We start from the raw sequence: 16,894 nt of genomic DNA, 5'->3' as shown, positions 1-16,894 counted from the left end.
AGGAAAGAACACACCACGCCACCCCCAGTCTCTGAAATGTCTGGCACAACAGCCTCTGCCAGGGTTCATTTTCCTCACCAATTCCCTTAATTAGTTATAGAAACTATTTGAATATTTCTTTTAGTAGTTCCATGCCCTTGTTCTGTTGGGTTTTTTTAGGTAAAAATTGCTGGATAAAACTTTCTCTGACACTTTCCCTGAGTTGTGGTTGGTTTTCAGCAATAGATTTTGAAACTGGGAGAGCAGATCAGAGGAAGTTGTCCTTGTTTTTCCTTGTCTCATTATGGTAGTCTGAAATGCAGCTTTCACATCTAGCATCTTTGGTCTGTTGTCTCCCGGTATAGATGGTGCTCAGTGAGTTCAACTCATAATACCGTTACGACACACAGATTTGTTTGATCTGAGCTATTGGCATAAGCTGGCACTCTCAATTGCCCCTTGTTCTTTAAATATTCAGTAAAATCTGTGATGAATGTCGTGATAAATATTGATAAACAATAAGCCTTTTTTAGAAGAAAAGGCAGTGGGAACCTCAACTTATCAGGTGGAAATGAAATTCAGGCTGATAGTTGCATCTTGAATGAGCTGCACAACAGCTGGAGCTGAATATCTATTGTACAATGCACAGCTTGAAAACAGTAGAAAAAACCTCACTGCAGTATTTTTCCAAAGGAAAGCAGAGTGTAACAGACAGCCCAAATCAAAAAAAAAAGTCCATCTAGCTCACTGTTTTGTACCCAGGGATGACCAATACCAGATGCCTGGGGAAGAACATAAGAACAGAGAGTTGTAGCTGCTGTGTGTGCATGTATTTGTATACATTGCTCTCATTTTTCTCATTCAAATTGTTTCACTCTGAACACAAAGTTTTAGAGTCCATAGTGTCCTGTAGCAGTTTCAGGGCTGACCTACTCCTTATTACCTTTTGTTTTGAGTCTACAACTTAAAATTTTGTTTGATGCCTGCAGGCTGTTATATTGGAAGAGGGACCAAACAGTGGTTCTGTAGTCACATTTGCTGTGCCATGATTTTATAGACCTTTCCTTCAGCTGTTTTCTCGCTACCATGGCAGATTTAAAAGAGATAGTACACATCATGATCAGTAGCTGAACTCTTTCAACCTCGAGGTTTTTGGAATGCTTTGGTGAACACCGTGTTGGTCTAGTAGCATAGAAGTGTGAGGTGGTGGTGTATACTCAGAACAGTACGAAGGCTTGCTCCTTGATGCTGGCTTTGTTGCCAGGTGATGGGCAGCGCTGTGATTTGGATCTATGGTATATCTATCCAACCTTTCTAGCCAAGAAAATGATAACTGTCCTGGAGTTATGGCAATTAGTAAATTCCGTGTTTTGGTTCACGGTGCCTACTGTTTGAGTAAGAAATGGACTAGTTATCTGTAGTCAGAAGTCCATCAAGGGATGATCTCAGAAGACTCTGACTTCGCCTGTCCTTCATATTCTTCCAGAGCTCTTTGTGCTCTGGACCTTGTCCTGCTTATCTGAAATGATAACGGATTTCTGTTTTTCCAGCCTCCACGTGTTTGGACACAAAAAGGTCTTGCATGAAAGTTAGCTGTGAAAATTTAGTACATCCATAAAGGGTAAAATTGCAGTGTTCTGTATAAATTAGCTGCCATGGGTATCCAAGCAGCAGGCACAGCAAACTGTTCCTGCTTCCTGGTTTATAAAACTTCTGACATTTGCTTGTAACATCTGTCTAGTAATAGCTGTGAAACACTTAGGCTGAAATATTTATTTTTTATGCCAATTTCTGTAGATACAAAGCAATGCAGCAGTCTTTTCTACTTTCAGCCTTTTAATTGGAAAAACCTTACAATGATTTAACTATGAAATTTATTTTAAAACTTTAATATCTGTATTTTTCCGTTGACCTTTAAAAAAGAATTCACCCTTCAGTTCTGTGGCATGGTTTGTGTTTTATTTAAGTTCAAAAGTATGCTGCTACATTGAAATAAAATGGCAACCCAGAGAAATACCATTCAGTGAGTAAAAGTAATGGATTTTTGTTTTAAACTGCTGGCTTGCCTTTGAGTGAGTGTGTGTGTGTGTTTTTCTATATCCAGTCTGGTTTAGCAAATAGCTGAACCTAATTAAGGGTGGTGAACCTTGGTGATTGCAGAGGCACCTTCCCCTCCTGCCTCCTTGCCAGGCACAGCAGGAGCTCACACCTCGGCCAGCTCCCACGGAGGTACTGCAAGCCCCCTCAGGCAGCTGGATGGGGGCCATCCTTTGGCAGCCCTGGACCAAGACACTTGGCTCTTTGGGCAATGTTTGCTGTTCAAATAGCTTTCCCTTCTGCTCACCTTTCTTCCTGGAGAAGCAGTGTATTGGGGTGGACTGCTGAAGTAAATGCTTCACTTTTCCTTCAACGATTAAAATAAAAAGAAAAAAAAAATGAAAACTTTGTGTGTAAGGTATATACATGGTATATATGGTACATTAAACTGCAGTTAAGCCACTACCACAACGTTGATCTTAGACTTTCAGAAATTCAGCAGTACAGAGTTTCAGAATATGTTCTTGAAAATGAAATGTAGACCATGTATTTCACACTGCAGTTCCAGGAGATGCATATGTACTGTTTTTGCTTTCTTTCTAGGCATCAAGAGATGCAGCTTCTCCACATGTCCTCCCCCCTCCATCAGTTAGCTAGTCTTTTCTGTTCTGTTTTATTGGCAGATGCTATCAATAATTGGGAAGACTGTGTGGAAGTTAGCACAAAAGGCTGGAATCTAAAGGATTCTCACTACTTCATGTTTTGTCAAATACTAATTGTAAAAAGCTGTAAATACCTGTACTTAGATATGGCATGGAAGAGGGAAGCTCTTTATGATATGGATTTAGACCTCAAACAAAATCACAAGTTAGGTATTTATAGGATGGAGTATGGTCAAAAGAAGATAATGTAGTTTAAGGAACTGTAAATGAAATAAATGAGGACGTGTTTTGTAAACAAAGCCTTTCTGTTTTTCATTATAGGGCACTTTTCTTCCTTTAGTGCTCCACACGACCTGTAAGCATTATAGATCATCAAAGAGGATATAAACAATCTTTCTATGGTCATTTTGCTCAGTTTTAATCATTATGCTAGAACTCTCTATGAGGTGATCCCAAACAGAAAGGATTCTCTATTAAAGGAAGCTCTCTGAAATGTTTTATAACCTTGCATGACTTTTTTCTTTCCTGTTTGCTCTGAGATTCCACCCTCTTACTTTGCAGGACTACGACCCCCAGAATTGGAGATATTCTGCAAAAGCTAGCTCCTTTCCTCAAGATGTATGGAGAGTATGTGAAGAATTTTGATAACGCAATGGAATTAGTGAAAATGTGGACTGAACGGTCACCTCTATTCAAGTTCATTATTCAAGACATTCAGGTAGTAGGAAGAGTGCTCCAAGTAATATGAGCATATGTAAAAATGTGTATGTTTTTTTTGGGGGGGGGGACAAAAGGATTAAAGAGAAAATTAAATATCGAATCTCTCAGAATTAAGGGTTGTTTTTGTCCACTTCATACTATATTATGTTTCTTCTCCTTCTCCCTGTGTATGTGCACAAATACACATGCAAATCCAGGCTTTCCACTGCAACCTAGAGGACCAAAGTGTAAAGGTTGAAACAGGAGACTGAAAAATACTATATTTTGTCATAGAAAATGTTTCAGGGAAAAATTATCTATCAGTGCAAAACTGTAGATCCTTGCATGGAATTTGTAAATACTGCATTAGCTTACAGCAGTGCAGTTTTCCAGAACACTAAGCTTTATGTTAAGTATGAAATCCTAAATGCTGAGCCACAAAAGATGAAGCTTAGCAGTTGTGGCAATGCAGCATTCTTTTCAAAAATGCTTTTTATTCCCTCTAGTGCTCCCTGTAGGCTTCTTTGGGAATTGGCAGCTATGTGTCTTCTGGCTGCAACTTAGCAGCTAGAAAAGGAAGAAGATATTTCTGCTTAAATCTTACTGCACTATAGATTATTGTGATTTTAAGTGAAGGGTGCTAACTGTTTGTATTTTAATGGAATCTTGTGATTCCATCTAAGAACATGGATGTGAACACACATCTTAAGATACTTCTAGCAGAGTTTACATTATGCATAAAGCTGAAAGAAAACATTCTCATCAGATAGATAAAATATACCTTAGGGCCCTTTGAAAAATGACTTTTTGCTAACACATGGTCTTGAGCTGCTTCTGCTAATTCAGTTGTTAATTTCCTTGTTTTCTGAGTTATTATAGAGCTAAGTTCACATACTTGGGAGGGTTTTTTCGATGGGACTTCTATTTATGAATTCTCTTGATTATTTAAAGAATTATTTTACAATAACTTTTAGGAAAGAATTTCTAATTATTTGGTTTGGTAAAGTAGTTTTCTGTTTTCTTTCAGAAGGGTTATAATGCATGTTTTAAAATACATTATTTATGCTTTATCAATCACAATTTTTATTTTATTGTATCCTGAGAAAATAATATTTTTTGCCTACTACATTTAAATATGTTTACAATTTCTTAGAAAGAAAAAGTATGTGGAAATTTGACATTGCAACATCACATGCTAGAACCAGTACAACGCATTCCACGCTATGAGATGCTTCTAAAGGACTACCTAAGAAAATTGCCTCAGGATTCCCTAGACTGGAAAGATGCTGAAAGTAAATATTTACTAGAATTTAAAATAGTCATAATAAGACCTTAGTTAGAGGATACTGTAAATTAAAGCTATTTTCAGGAAATATAAGGTGAAAAAGCAAATCCATTGTGAAAAGTCTGATAGAAATTCCCCAGAGGAGTTGTAGCATTTGAAAAAAATTTCCTTGGATAACGGATAAAGTTAGTATTAAAAACTGCCTTTAGTATTCCTCTCTTGGAGTACATAAGTTTGCTTTAGTTTTGAAATTGCACGATGGTTTGCTTTGGGTAAAACTGGGGTTTTCTCCTTTTTTTTTGGCATTCTGTTTTTCTTTATGCACATATGACATGTATGTCTTTTTGTTTTAAATGGGGTATAGAGTGATTTTCTTTATAGGTATAGATATACTGATCTTTGTTTTTAAAAAAAGTGGAGTTAGTCTCAGTATCGTATTTTTAAGTTCCTGTAGAGAAAAGAATAGCCCATTTTTAAAATGTTTTCATCTATAGTTACACAAGGACAGTTAACAATTATCTCCACACACTATTCGAATTGCTTGCCAGACAATTTTTGGAAATAATTCATTGCTAAAAATCTTTTCCCAAATATTTGTAATATGAGCTGTTTTGACAATAAATGTAGTATGACATTCTGAAAAGAGGGGAGAGAATCATGACTGTTCACATCACAAAAATGTGGTTCTAAGTATTGAAGGTCACTTGAAAGTAATCTGTAACAATTCCCTTCTGATCTTTCCAGATAATTATTTCAGTTTGGTAGTTGACTCTCCTGTGCTTTACACTTTACCTTGGTTACTTTTGGTTGATAATTTAAGAAACATTATTGAGTGTAAACTTTACATAAAATTTACAAACATCATTTTGTAGAATAATCTAATTGTCTATGTAATACACAAATACGTAAAAATGCAAAGTTTTGTTTATCATGGTTTTTTTTCTTCCATCTATTTCATTTCTTCCATTTTTGTCTTCCATCTAGAATCCTTGGAAATTATATCCACTGCAGCAAGTCACTCTAATAGTGCAATAAGAAAAATGGTAAACAATTCTTTTTTCCTTGTTCATTTTTTAATATTGTATTTGAGTATTTAGCAAAGCTAGGAAATTCTGTCAGTTGAATTTTGCCAGGAGTGGGAACTGCAAATCTTCCCTAAAATGGCAAAAGTTGTTTTCTTGGGTCCAAATGATTCCTGCTACTTCCTATATTTTTACAGCTCCTGGGGATGATAGACAAAATTTGGCTTTGCACCTAACTCTCTCAAGTGGAAACCAGGCAAGCTAAGTTCCTTTCCTGGCCTAAATTAGCTGACAACATATAGGACTCTTGACCTTTTTGCATCTGTTTCTGTAAATGAAAAGATAATGTTCATAAAGAGTAGTTAATGTTTCTCTACTGTGTGCAGTTGGCATGACTAGTATTTCATTAAGTATGTGAAATGTTTTGGACAAGAAATAATGCATGCTATATGTATAAATGCGTTTTTGAAAATTATCATCGAGATAACATTTCTAAAAGTATTCATTAACATATCAACTAGGTCAATCAATCTACATGGCTGACTGTATATACCATGTATACGAATATTTTTCAAGACTAACATTCTCCAGACTTACAAAGGTTCAGACATTTCATTTGATCATGGGTAACAATCTCTATGTTATTAAGTTTTCTAACTGTATTTTCACTGAAAAGGAGAATCTAAAGAAATTGTTAGAGATATATGAGATGCTCGGAGAAGAGGAAGACATTGTCAACCCCTCAAATGAGCTGATAAAAGAAGGACAAATCCTTAAACTTGCTGCTCGCAATACATCTGCTCAAGAACGATATCTTTTCTTAGTAAGTATGGTGGCCTCTATTTGGAGTGGCTTCATATTTTTCTAGACTGTTTCTATGAAATACAATTTAAATGAAGAGAGTTTCTCTTTTTAATAGTTAAATGTGAGAAAATTGGTTAACTTTTGTAGAACTGATTTTGTAACTACTTCCAGGCTGAGACTATAGGCATTTAAACATTATTTTAAATTTTTAATAAAGGAATATATATTTGTCTTGCCTGTGTATTTTTTCCTCTAATTTTGAGGATTTCAATAAGAATAAAACAGAAGATAGGTGGGGTTGTGTTTTTTTTTTTTTTTTAAGAAATGTCTTGAAGATAATCCCCTCAAATAACAGTAGTTACAGTTTCTACAAAACCTAGTGCTTTTGGTGCAGGATAAATATCAACATATACACTGCCCAAAAGGACTTTTATTCTGCAGTTCAGAGAGTAGTTTCTACAAAATTGAGACATGAGAATTCTTTTAACAAGAGATTTACAGTGTTATAACATATCCACTCTAATATCAACTCTAATATCAAAATATCGACTAAAGTATCCACTTGAGTTGATAATAAATGTTATGAAGACTGCTATATGTATAGAACAACTATCCTTATGTGCATTGAGACTGACTTTTAGTTTTATTTCTAAAACCCAGGAACAAATAAGAAAAATAAGTTGTCCTGAGTTTGAGCTTTGATTTTTCTTGTCTATCAACTGAGCAGAATAGAACCTGCTTTCTCACACTGAGTTTAGCTTTGTAATATTGTCCAGCTCAGTAGAAACTGTGGCTGTATCTGTGTTTTTGTTAATATAAAGCCATATGCTTTCCCCTCCCCCAGTTTAACAACATGTTGCTCTACTGCGTCCCCAAATTCAGCTTGGTAGGATCAAAATTTTCAGTTCGAACCAGAGTTGGCATAGATGGTATGAAGATTATAGAGACTCATAATGAAGAATATCCACACACTTTTCAAGTGTCTGGAAAAGAGCGAACACTGGAGTTGCAGGCCAGGTAAGGCAAGTCTATTATCTAGTTTTTGGAGGATTAAATATATACAAGCATAAGATTGGACTTACAGAGAATGGGTTTCATCTTAATATTGATGCTCTGGAAATAGCCTAGGCTGCTATTTTCAAGGGATAAATTATCATTGCTTATTTATTTATTTATTTATGAGTTAGTGGCACAGAATCTCTTGGAATATAAGATACACCTACAATGTGTAGTGCATTGCCTTGAAGAAACACCTAACATGGCTGTGAATGGAGCTGGCTGTAAAACTGCAAGCAGTGTTCCTAGCTGCTGCCAAGGCAATCTGCCTGAGTTAATCAAGCGCTCTGGGAAGCTAAGTGTGTTAGTCTGGGCAGCGCTGCTGCTTCTGATACCTGAGCTACCTTGGTACTGATGGCTCTCTTCACTTGAGGGCACTTCCACCCAAAAAAGCTCTCCCCTCACTCCAGTGGAGATAGGTCCAGGGAACGTAGCTGTCTGTGTTGGTAGAAGGGCATAGGCTTTCCTCCATTTCTCAGGCTTCTTCCAGTCTGCTTTTTTTACCCCTGGTCCCAGGTATCACTCTCACCTTGGAAGGAAGTTCTTTTAGCTCTTGGATTCTTTCCTCAGATTGCACTCTTCTGGGTGATATTTTTCTGCTGTCCTTATTAGTCCTTTTATCCTCTTGCTACTGAGTTATCTTCCTTATCCTTCTTTTGGGGATATTTGGATTCCACTTTTCCTGTCAAGATCAGCCTACTTCAAGTAAAAGTAGAGTGCTTTCTTTATCTCCACCTCTCCTGCTGAAGCTGCTTAAACACCCTGTTCTTAGCAGTTAAGATTCCCTTGCAGAGAGGCAAGGGTTAAATAAGCACAAGGATGCCTATGAGACATGCAGTTCTGTGGTGAAAGCATGTATTTGGGGATAAACAGGGGCTTGCAAGCTATTTTTCTTTAAGGAAAAAAAATAACAATATTTAATGAGAGTAGCAGAAATGTGCAGAAATGTACAGAAATATAGAAATTTAGCTACACTATGATTGAATTTGAAATTATATAAAATAATAAATATATACTTTGGTAAATAACAAAAAACTTTCCACTAAGGTCTCCAAAATGTTTTGGACTCATTTTTGGCTATCAGTCAAATCTACTAAAAATTGCTATATGATGTTTTGCCAAGTATTTAGTGACCTGTTTTGGCACAAGTCCACTTCAGTGGTCCTGTATGCTGCACCATCTGTAAAGTACTTTGTGATTGGAGGAAAACATCACCAAAAAAAACCAAGTCTATATTGTAAACTTTCCAGCATTATCAGTACTTTAAAGGCTATTGCATCAGTTCATTTAGGTGCAAGAAGAACATGTTTTCAGGTTTTGCTTAATGAACTTTTTTAGACTGCATTAATTCTGTTCAAAGTTTTGAAGGAGTAAGTACCAAGCGAAATCTTACTCAATTAGATTAGAATAATCCTGGTTAATGTATGAGTATTTAATGCAACCTGTACCTTAATGGTGTTAATTTATGTGCTCGTATTAACTTTGTGGTAACGTTTAGTTTCTCCTTGGGGTTTTCTTCACTGGCATACTTCTATTTATTTATTTTTCAGAATATCTTTTGAAAACATTTTGAGATAGTGGTTTTAAATAACTGGTAGAAAACTCCCTTAAGAGATTTCTGATTTTGTAGGATGTTTAACAACTCAGCTAATTTTTATGTAAGTTGGTAGGGAGAAGTAGTAATTTCTCTGTAGAGAAACAAAATTTTGCATGTCAGATTTTTTTTCACATCATTGGAAGTGTCCCCGTTTGAACAGAGCCAGATATACTGTGGTGCTCATTCTCATATTCCTAATTTAAAGTTTACAGATAAACTGTGTTTGTTACCAGTATTGGCCAGCAGAGTTTGAAATATTACTGTTACTTGCAATATAAGGTGCTTTCATAAAGGTTTGAATGCTGAAGTCCTAGTATGTATTCTAAAGATAAATCTGTCATACAAGATCAGAATAAAAAATGCCCTCTCATCACTGTCTTATCTGTAAGTACCTCATGTACCTGTTGAAAAGTCATCTATATCTGCCCAAATGCATAAAAGGAAAAATCTTGAAGTTTGGTTTATAATAAATACTAAAGCAGAGCTTTCCTTGTTTTAATTGGATATTTTTCTTACCACTACAGACAAATTTAAACAGCTAAAAACAAGAATAAGGAGATAATTTCTGTTGGGAAGGGAGGAAGATTTAAGAGATGCACAGGAGAAATGGGTGTTAGTATGTGAACTTAGTAGTTTACCAAATGAGGGAAGAAGAACATGAACCTAAATAATGAGGCATCCTCCTTTCCTATGCTCAAAAAAATGTCTGACAGTGAAGATATTACCACTTTTAAGTGCATTTGCATTTATTTTTTGACTTGAATTCAGTACTTAGTGATTGCAGACTTGTGAAACCTGAAGTCATGCATTTATTTATTTCTGTTAGACAGTTAATGAGCACTATTGTTTTACTTTCTGTACATGAGAATTGCTTCAGAACCTTGGCTTTTACAGCAAGTTGTTGATAGTGAGATAATGTTTTCTGAACTAGCTTTGGACTAATGTGTCAAATGTTTCTTTTAGTTCTGAACAAGATAAGGAAGAATGGATAAAGGTAAATTTATCTACATTCTTAACTATTTTTTCAATGCATTTTCACTGAAGCAATCAAAAAGTAATATTCATATTTTCTGGCTGTAGCTTCTCTCTGTTAATCACTAAATGGTCAGTATGTAGGTAGTCTGTTGTAAATGCAGTATGTTTGAGCAGTTTCTCCATTGTTTCCCTAGGCGCTTCAAAACACTATAGAAGCTTTTCAGCAGAGGAATGAAACCTTCAGAAATGCTATTGCTAAAGAATATGAAGATATGCCTGTTGAAGTTTCTGTAAGTTGTTATCATACCACTGTAATCTTGTTAGTACCCATTCTGTTCTTGAATAACTGGAAGTAGTATATTGCAAAAGTTTGGTGTAAACTTCTTTTTCAAGGTCATCATTCTCATAGCAGAGGAACTACAAAGTAGTCATCTTGTTAGTAACTATTTTTCGTTACAATGCCAAATCTTATGAACAGACCTCTTTTTCCTAAAATGCATAATAGTGTACCCTTTCAGTGGTGTGAAATGATTTTTGACTGGGTTCTTTGTTATTTCTTGTGTAGATTTCAAAATGCATCTTGAGCTGTGTTTTGCCATTTCCTTTCCAGAGGAAGCGAATAATTATTTTCCCTATTAAAAGTACTATACAACTGACTCTCCTTTTTTATTTTTTTTTTGTCTTCCTCCTCCTCCCCCCAGAACGCTGAGCTTGGGAAGAGAGCACCAAGGTGGATACGTGACAATGAAGTAACCATGTGCATGAAATGCAAAGAGCCTTTCAATGCACTGACAAGGAGAAGGCACCACTGTCGAGCCTGTGGACATGTAAGTCCAAAACCCCAGCTGCTGTAGCTTGTGAGCAGGCCCTGGAGGGGTATAAGCACATAGTTGCCTTCTGGTGCCTCCTTGCTGTGCTGCAGTTTGTTGCTGAGCTTATGGCTGAAAGTTGGAGCTGTGTATAGCAAACCAAAGTAGGGTCCTCTGTCTCATTTGATTGGCAAAACCTATGGCAAATCGGAAGGTAATTTGCAGCAGAGGAAAATGCTCATTTGCGTAGAGAGTCTCAAACACCTAGAGAGATTACACGGTTTCCAAACTGGCCTCACTGATCTCCACAGTTGCAAGACCCTGTCAAACTAGCATAAACCAGTGTTATCCCTGACAGCACTGGCTGTTCCCTGCTCCCATTCGATGGTTCTCTCTCCTCTTTGCAAAGAGACTACGAAGCCGTGTGGTTCATCCTTTTTTTGCTGGATTAACCTGGATCTGTTCCCAGCTGGGCTCAGTGTATAGCTATGTCAACATACGTGAAGCATCAGGGAAAAAGCAGGCTGGGATGGCGAGAGAGCGTGACTGTTGCTTTCAGGATGTGGTGGTACAATAATGTATGCCACTTTTAAGTGACTATGAAATACTGATGTGACTTGAGAGTTTTCAGAAGCTAATGGCAATAGCTATATATATACTGTGCTTCCATTTCTTGCCACAAAGCAGCTATGCCTTTCTCCAGTAGATGGTAGTGCAGCCCAGCTTTAACTTTTGTCTCACTGGCTACCTGGTATGACTTCTTTCTAATGAAATGTGATATGTGGTATGAAGGCTTATATCCTTACAGCATTCACAACTCTGCTTTTGTACTCTACAGAACACTAGAGAATTTTTCAGAAGCTCTGAGTTATTGCTAACTCAGTTGTCATATGTTTTTTTTCAGATTTTTGTGTCTTTAAACTCCTCCATCATTCTTAAGATCATATCTTTCCTTCCCCTCCCCCCCCACCTTCTGGCAATTTGGATTCCTAACTACTTCCCTCTATTGCATTCTATCACAACTCCTTCCATTTTAATTTTAAAACACTGTTTCATGGGAATTAATTTGGGTCAGCTGTAGTGTCTTTGCAGAAGTTAATACGTAGCTCATATTCTCTAGAGATACTGTTTGAAGGTAGTGATCTTAATTAGTACTACAAATGCCTTGTCCACAATAAAATTTTATGTAGGTGTTCAAGTGGTTCCCGTCCACTTTTTCTACCTTTCTTTCTTGAAATAGCTACGCTTGTTTTCCCTGCAGGGCATCTCTTTCACCTGAAAGAACATTCCTGTGGAAAAATAATTCCAATGGAAGAACTTTTTCACACACTCTAGCATTTCAGTTTTCTTATATGTTTTGCAAACATATAAGACATTTGCAAACATATGTGACATTGGCTTAATTATTTTGTGTATTAATCAACAGCTTCTCAAACTGTGAATTTAGTTTTTATTAGCAGGTTAAAAAGTTAGCCTTTCTGATTAAATTAAAATTTTATCTTTCAATTGTACATTTCTGGGATTACGTAGGAAACAAAAAGGTAAGTGTACCTTTCAACGCTGCCATTTAGAAAAACTGGAAAATTTTCTTCCTGCATCATGGCATATGCTATATTCTAATTCTATTCCTAATTTTAACCTACAGAATAATTGAAAGGCTAATGTGATTTTTGTAAGATATAAAATTTCTACCTATTTAAACAGTAAAAAACACTTCTAGTTAAGAAATAGTGTCACAAATTTGAGAAAAATCATGATTTTCATTTAAGTAAGTCATTATGGATATAGTAGTGTCATAAAGCAGTTATATTTTTTGGTTTGTATAATTAAAGAATATGTTATTAATAAATATAAAAATTAAATTTTAATTAAATTCTAGTGTATTAATTTTTCCTAACTTTCTTTCTAAGGTGGTTTGCTGGAAATGTTCTGATTATAAGGCTCATCTCGAATATGATGGCAATAAATTGAACAAAGTCTGTAAGGACTGTTATCATGTTATAATAGGTTGTACAGACAGTGAAGAAAAGAAGAAGAAAGGCATCCTGGAGGTATGTCATTGTAAAAATAATGAATGTGCATTGCTGCAAATAGTCTTGGCTCATCAGTACCTACCTACCATGAAAAATGGTAGGATTTTTGTGGGACTTTCTTTCCATTTTAGAAAAAAATGGGAATGATAAATGGACCAAGGAGAGCCCATCCAATAGATTCTGGTTTTTATCATTCATCTTTTTTAATACTACTTTATTTCTTAAATCTTCTTTTATAGTAGGAATTATGAGCCTTAGAATTTATTTGCTTTTTTCCAATTACATTAGCTAATGTGATAAAATATTACTTTTCCTTATAAATCCTGGGGGTTTTTTCCTTCTATGCTTAGGCCACCATAGCAACAAAAAACACTGCTACTATGATCAGTTATTCCTGATAACTGTATTACTAAACTTAAAGAACTGGGGATTGGAGAGAGGGCATGGGGAGGGAATGTCGCTATCTAGAGTCTGAGTAGGATACTGTTTTGATCAGTGTATACAACTGTATCCCTTTAAATCACCAAGTTACTCTTAGCTTTTAACACCTTGAGGGACTTGAGGGACCAACGTGAGCTTAGATACCCATGTTTTTCTTATGATCGGGGTGGGAGAAGTGAAATAGGCATCTTTAAATTGCAATCAACCTTAGCTTTTCTTAAATCTCCCTTTTTAGGCCCCTTTTAAATACCTAATTCAGAGTAGAGAAATTTTAACCTAAGTCTGTGAACATGTACACATGTTTATCTTTGGGGTGCAGTGAAGATGGAATGACCCTTGAGGTGAATACTGACATAAAAAGACAGAAAAAATAAGATACAGATTCCATATACAGTTCATAATGCACATTGGCTTGACTTTATCAAATATTACAAATGCGTAAGTTTAAAAAATGATACCAAAAATCCCCCTATGAAACACTTGCTTCTCTGAAAAATGAGCTTTCCTTCAAGCTTTTGACAAAGGCTTAATATGTTAGATGACAAAAAGTAAAGAGCACAGGATTCAATCAGCATATCTTTGAGCCCAAATGCTGTTTCTTGGTGTGATGACTTTATTAAGGTAGCTGCAGGAGCAACAGAGCCTTTTAGAAACATCCATCTATGTGACGGATCTTATGACAGCTGCGTAGCTGGCTGTCCTGTGGCAGCATCCAGCCAGCACCACTACTGGAGAAAAAAAAAAAAAAAACTCATGCCAAGAATATCATCTTGTGATGATTTCTGTTCTTGCCACCGAATCATCTTGTGTTCTTTCTGTTCTTCTCAGGATCACTATTTAACCTGAGCAGTATGTCATTCTATCTTCCAGGCTTGAAGCAATTCACCTAATCTTTTATGTAGAACTAGTGATTGCGTTCTTTTATTATCCTTAGAAATGTGTTCACATTTTATTCTATTATGATATTTTGACTGATGAAGTAGAGTAGTTGTCACGTTGGATAGGTAGTAGCACTTGAATGCTTAACATCAGGTTACCTTAGAAGTAAGACATTGTTATAGATACTAAGCTATAGACAATGTCTATATGGTGCCAGAATGACATCTAGAGTGATCCAGAAGCTTATAATCCAAAAATATCAGCGTTAGAAAGAGCTGATTGCATGTGTTAAGACCGTGTGTATGTTACTGGAGAATATTTATATATTCTCCATAAGTCCAGTCTTCCATCATCTTAATTGGGTATTTGCCCAAGCTCTTATGTAGATGTTAGCCAAGATTTGATAGGAGTGGTATTGTATTTCAGCTTTGCTGTTCTGTGCATTTTTAGTCTTTATTTAAGGAAAGTTTATTTTCTTTTTTATGCTTTATACTGTCACCTAGATTGAATCTGCTGAAGTCTCTGGAAATAGTGTCATATGTAGCTTTCTTCAATATATGGAAAAATCAAAGCCCTGGCAGAAAGCATGGTGTGTTATACCTAAACAGGAAGCTCTTGTGCTGTACATGTATGGTGCTCCACAGGTATGTGAAGAGGAAAATGAAATTTTTTAATAATTACTTGTCATTGACATCTGAGGAAGAGAAGTCAAATAGCTTGGGAATGGAGAAAAAAAAACCAAAGGTTTTTACAAACCTATACAGTAAACCAGAGGTAGCAGGGAGATTAGTGGATTGTTCTTTTTTTAATCAGAAACTATTCCTTCTTTTTAGGATGTTAGAGCTCTGGCTACAATTCCACTTCTGGGCTATACTGTAGATGACACTCCAAGAAGTGCTGACCTCCCACACAGCTTCAAACTGACTCAATCTAAATCAGTACATAGCTTTGCTGCGGACAATGAGGAACTAAAACAGAAATGGCTAAAAGTTATTCATTTAGCTGTCAAAGGTGAGACACCAGAATGTCAAAATGAACTGCAAGTGAATTTAGAGGAGCAGTCTGAATCATCTAAAAAATCTGAATGCTGAAGCTCAAGAACACATGGTATTTTAAATTGAATTTGCGGTTAACTTTCTTTGTGTTAACCTTCCTTTGCTCAATCAAAAAAAAAAAAAAAAAAAAACCTTCTAACTACCATACACATCTTGGCACTTTATGTTTGGGAAAAATTCTGGTCTTTTTAGGGATCTTTTTCTTATATTTATGTTTTGTCAATAAAGGTAATGTACAGGTTCGTTTCAGAGACTTTAAAAAAAATGTGAATGCTATTAAAAATACCTTCTAACCTTAGCATATTACTTGTTTGTCATGATGCAGATCTTTTTGAAAATTCTAATTGCTATTTGATTAAAGTTTGCTACTTTCCTGAAGAATGCAAATATTGACGCTTCCTACTTACATGTTAGGACTTGCAACAGGATAAAAGATATACCTCCACATTGCCAAAATAGATCTGTAGTTAAATATGCAGGGACAGTTTGGTTTAATGTATGTAGTTTATAGATGTAATTCCACAGAGCTGTACATATGTTGTATTCATTCGTTTCTTTTTTTAATTAAAGTATTGCAAATTGTTTTTACAGGTATATTGGCTTTTAAAGTTTCAATTGATAAAGAAAACAATCTAGTGATTTTCAATCTAGAATATCTAAAATATGAGAAAACAATATATAATATATGTACAGTATTAAAAATGTACAATGCTTGATTTTTGCTTTGATTTCATGATACTGGGTTCCTATCAGTAAATAATTTATTTAAAAAGCATGTTTTCCATTTGAAATTAAACAGAATCCTAAATTAACAAATACTGTTCAGTGACTTGTTTTAATAGCTGACATGTAATGATCTTGATAGTTTTATGCATTAAAAAAAATAGCAGTAATTTAAGTGGCATGCAATGGGCAAGTAAGTTCCAGTTGTGTTTAAAAGAATAGTTGCTTTTCTTCAGTGTCCTATCACTGTTACTTTTTAAGAGTGCAGTAGTCAATTGCTAAAAAGCAGTATGTGGTTTGAGAAAGTGAACAGATTCTAGTAATCTTCTGGGTTCATGTATTTTTGCTATTATGGTTTTTTGAACATTTTGAACTTTCAAAAATATTTTAATTTTTGCAGAAGGCTAAATATTGCAATACTTATTTATGACAATAATTTTCAAGGATTACTGTTGTAATGTGGCACCTGCATTATATGAATTCTAGTATGAAATCTAAGCCTGCAAATCTGAAGTTGCATTAATAGACCTTATTTGCATTCCACTTCTTGGAATAAAGATTTGTGGGCCTTATGGTATTAAGTCCATTGTGAACTTCCATTCCTATTAGGCTATTTATATACAGAGGCAAATAACTTTCCCAGTTGAGAATTTTCACTGTAACATCCTTGGATGAAATACAGTAAATACAGGGGTAGGGATTGACTATCAATAGATAATTGAAGTTGTTTCCATCTTTTCTTTTCTGACTCCTCAAAGGAAGGAAAATATTTAACCTCTACAATCAACTTTTCATGAGAATATTTAGCAGTCTTGCTTCTCAAATATAACTGCTGATT

At 35.5% G+C, this 16,894-nt stretch overlaps 1 protein-coding gene across 2 annotated transcripts in view; it reads left to right on the top strand.

Moving 5' to 3' along the window:
• The window catches only part of FGD4 (FYVE, RhoGEF and PH domain containing 4), a 67,524-nt gene extending 51,476 nt beyond the window's left edge, over positions 1 to 16,048 (top strand). For both annotated transcript variants that reach the window (XM_062590105.1, XM_062590097.1), the window contains exons 7-17: positions 3,240 to 3,396; positions 4,531 to 4,669; positions 5,647 to 5,705; positions 6,361 to 6,507; positions 7,333 to 7,505; positions 10,105 to 10,135; positions 10,311 to 10,406; positions 10,818 to 10,943; positions 12,836 to 12,976; positions 14,782 to 14,922; positions 15,112 to 16,048. In XM_062590105.1, coding sequence (XP_062446089.1) covers positions 3,240 to 3,396; positions 4,531 to 4,669; positions 5,647 to 5,705; positions 6,361 to 6,507; positions 7,333 to 7,505; positions 10,105 to 10,135; positions 10,311 to 10,406; positions 10,818 to 10,943; positions 12,836 to 12,976; positions 14,782 to 14,922; positions 15,112 to 15,369 — 1,468 coding nt within the window. In that variant the 3' untranslated portion in view covers positions 15,370 to 16,048. The remainder of the gene's footprint in view (positions 1 to 3,239; positions 3,397 to 4,530; positions 4,670 to 5,646; positions 5,706 to 6,360; positions 6,508 to 7,332; positions 7,506 to 10,104; positions 10,136 to 10,310; positions 10,407 to 10,817; positions 10,944 to 12,835; positions 12,977 to 14,781; positions 14,923 to 15,111) is intronic.
• The last annotated feature ends 846 nt before the right edge of the window (positions 16,049 to 16,894 follow it).

This window comes from Rhea pennata, chromosome 1 (genome assembly GCF_028389875.1).
Source record: "Rhea pennata isolate bPtePen1 chromosome 1, bPtePen1.pri, whole genome shotgun sequence".
NCBI lineage: Eukaryota > Metazoa > Chordata > Aves > Rheiformes > Rheidae > Rhea > Rhea pennata.
This window is presented reverse-complemented; position numbering and strand designations above follow the sequence as displayed.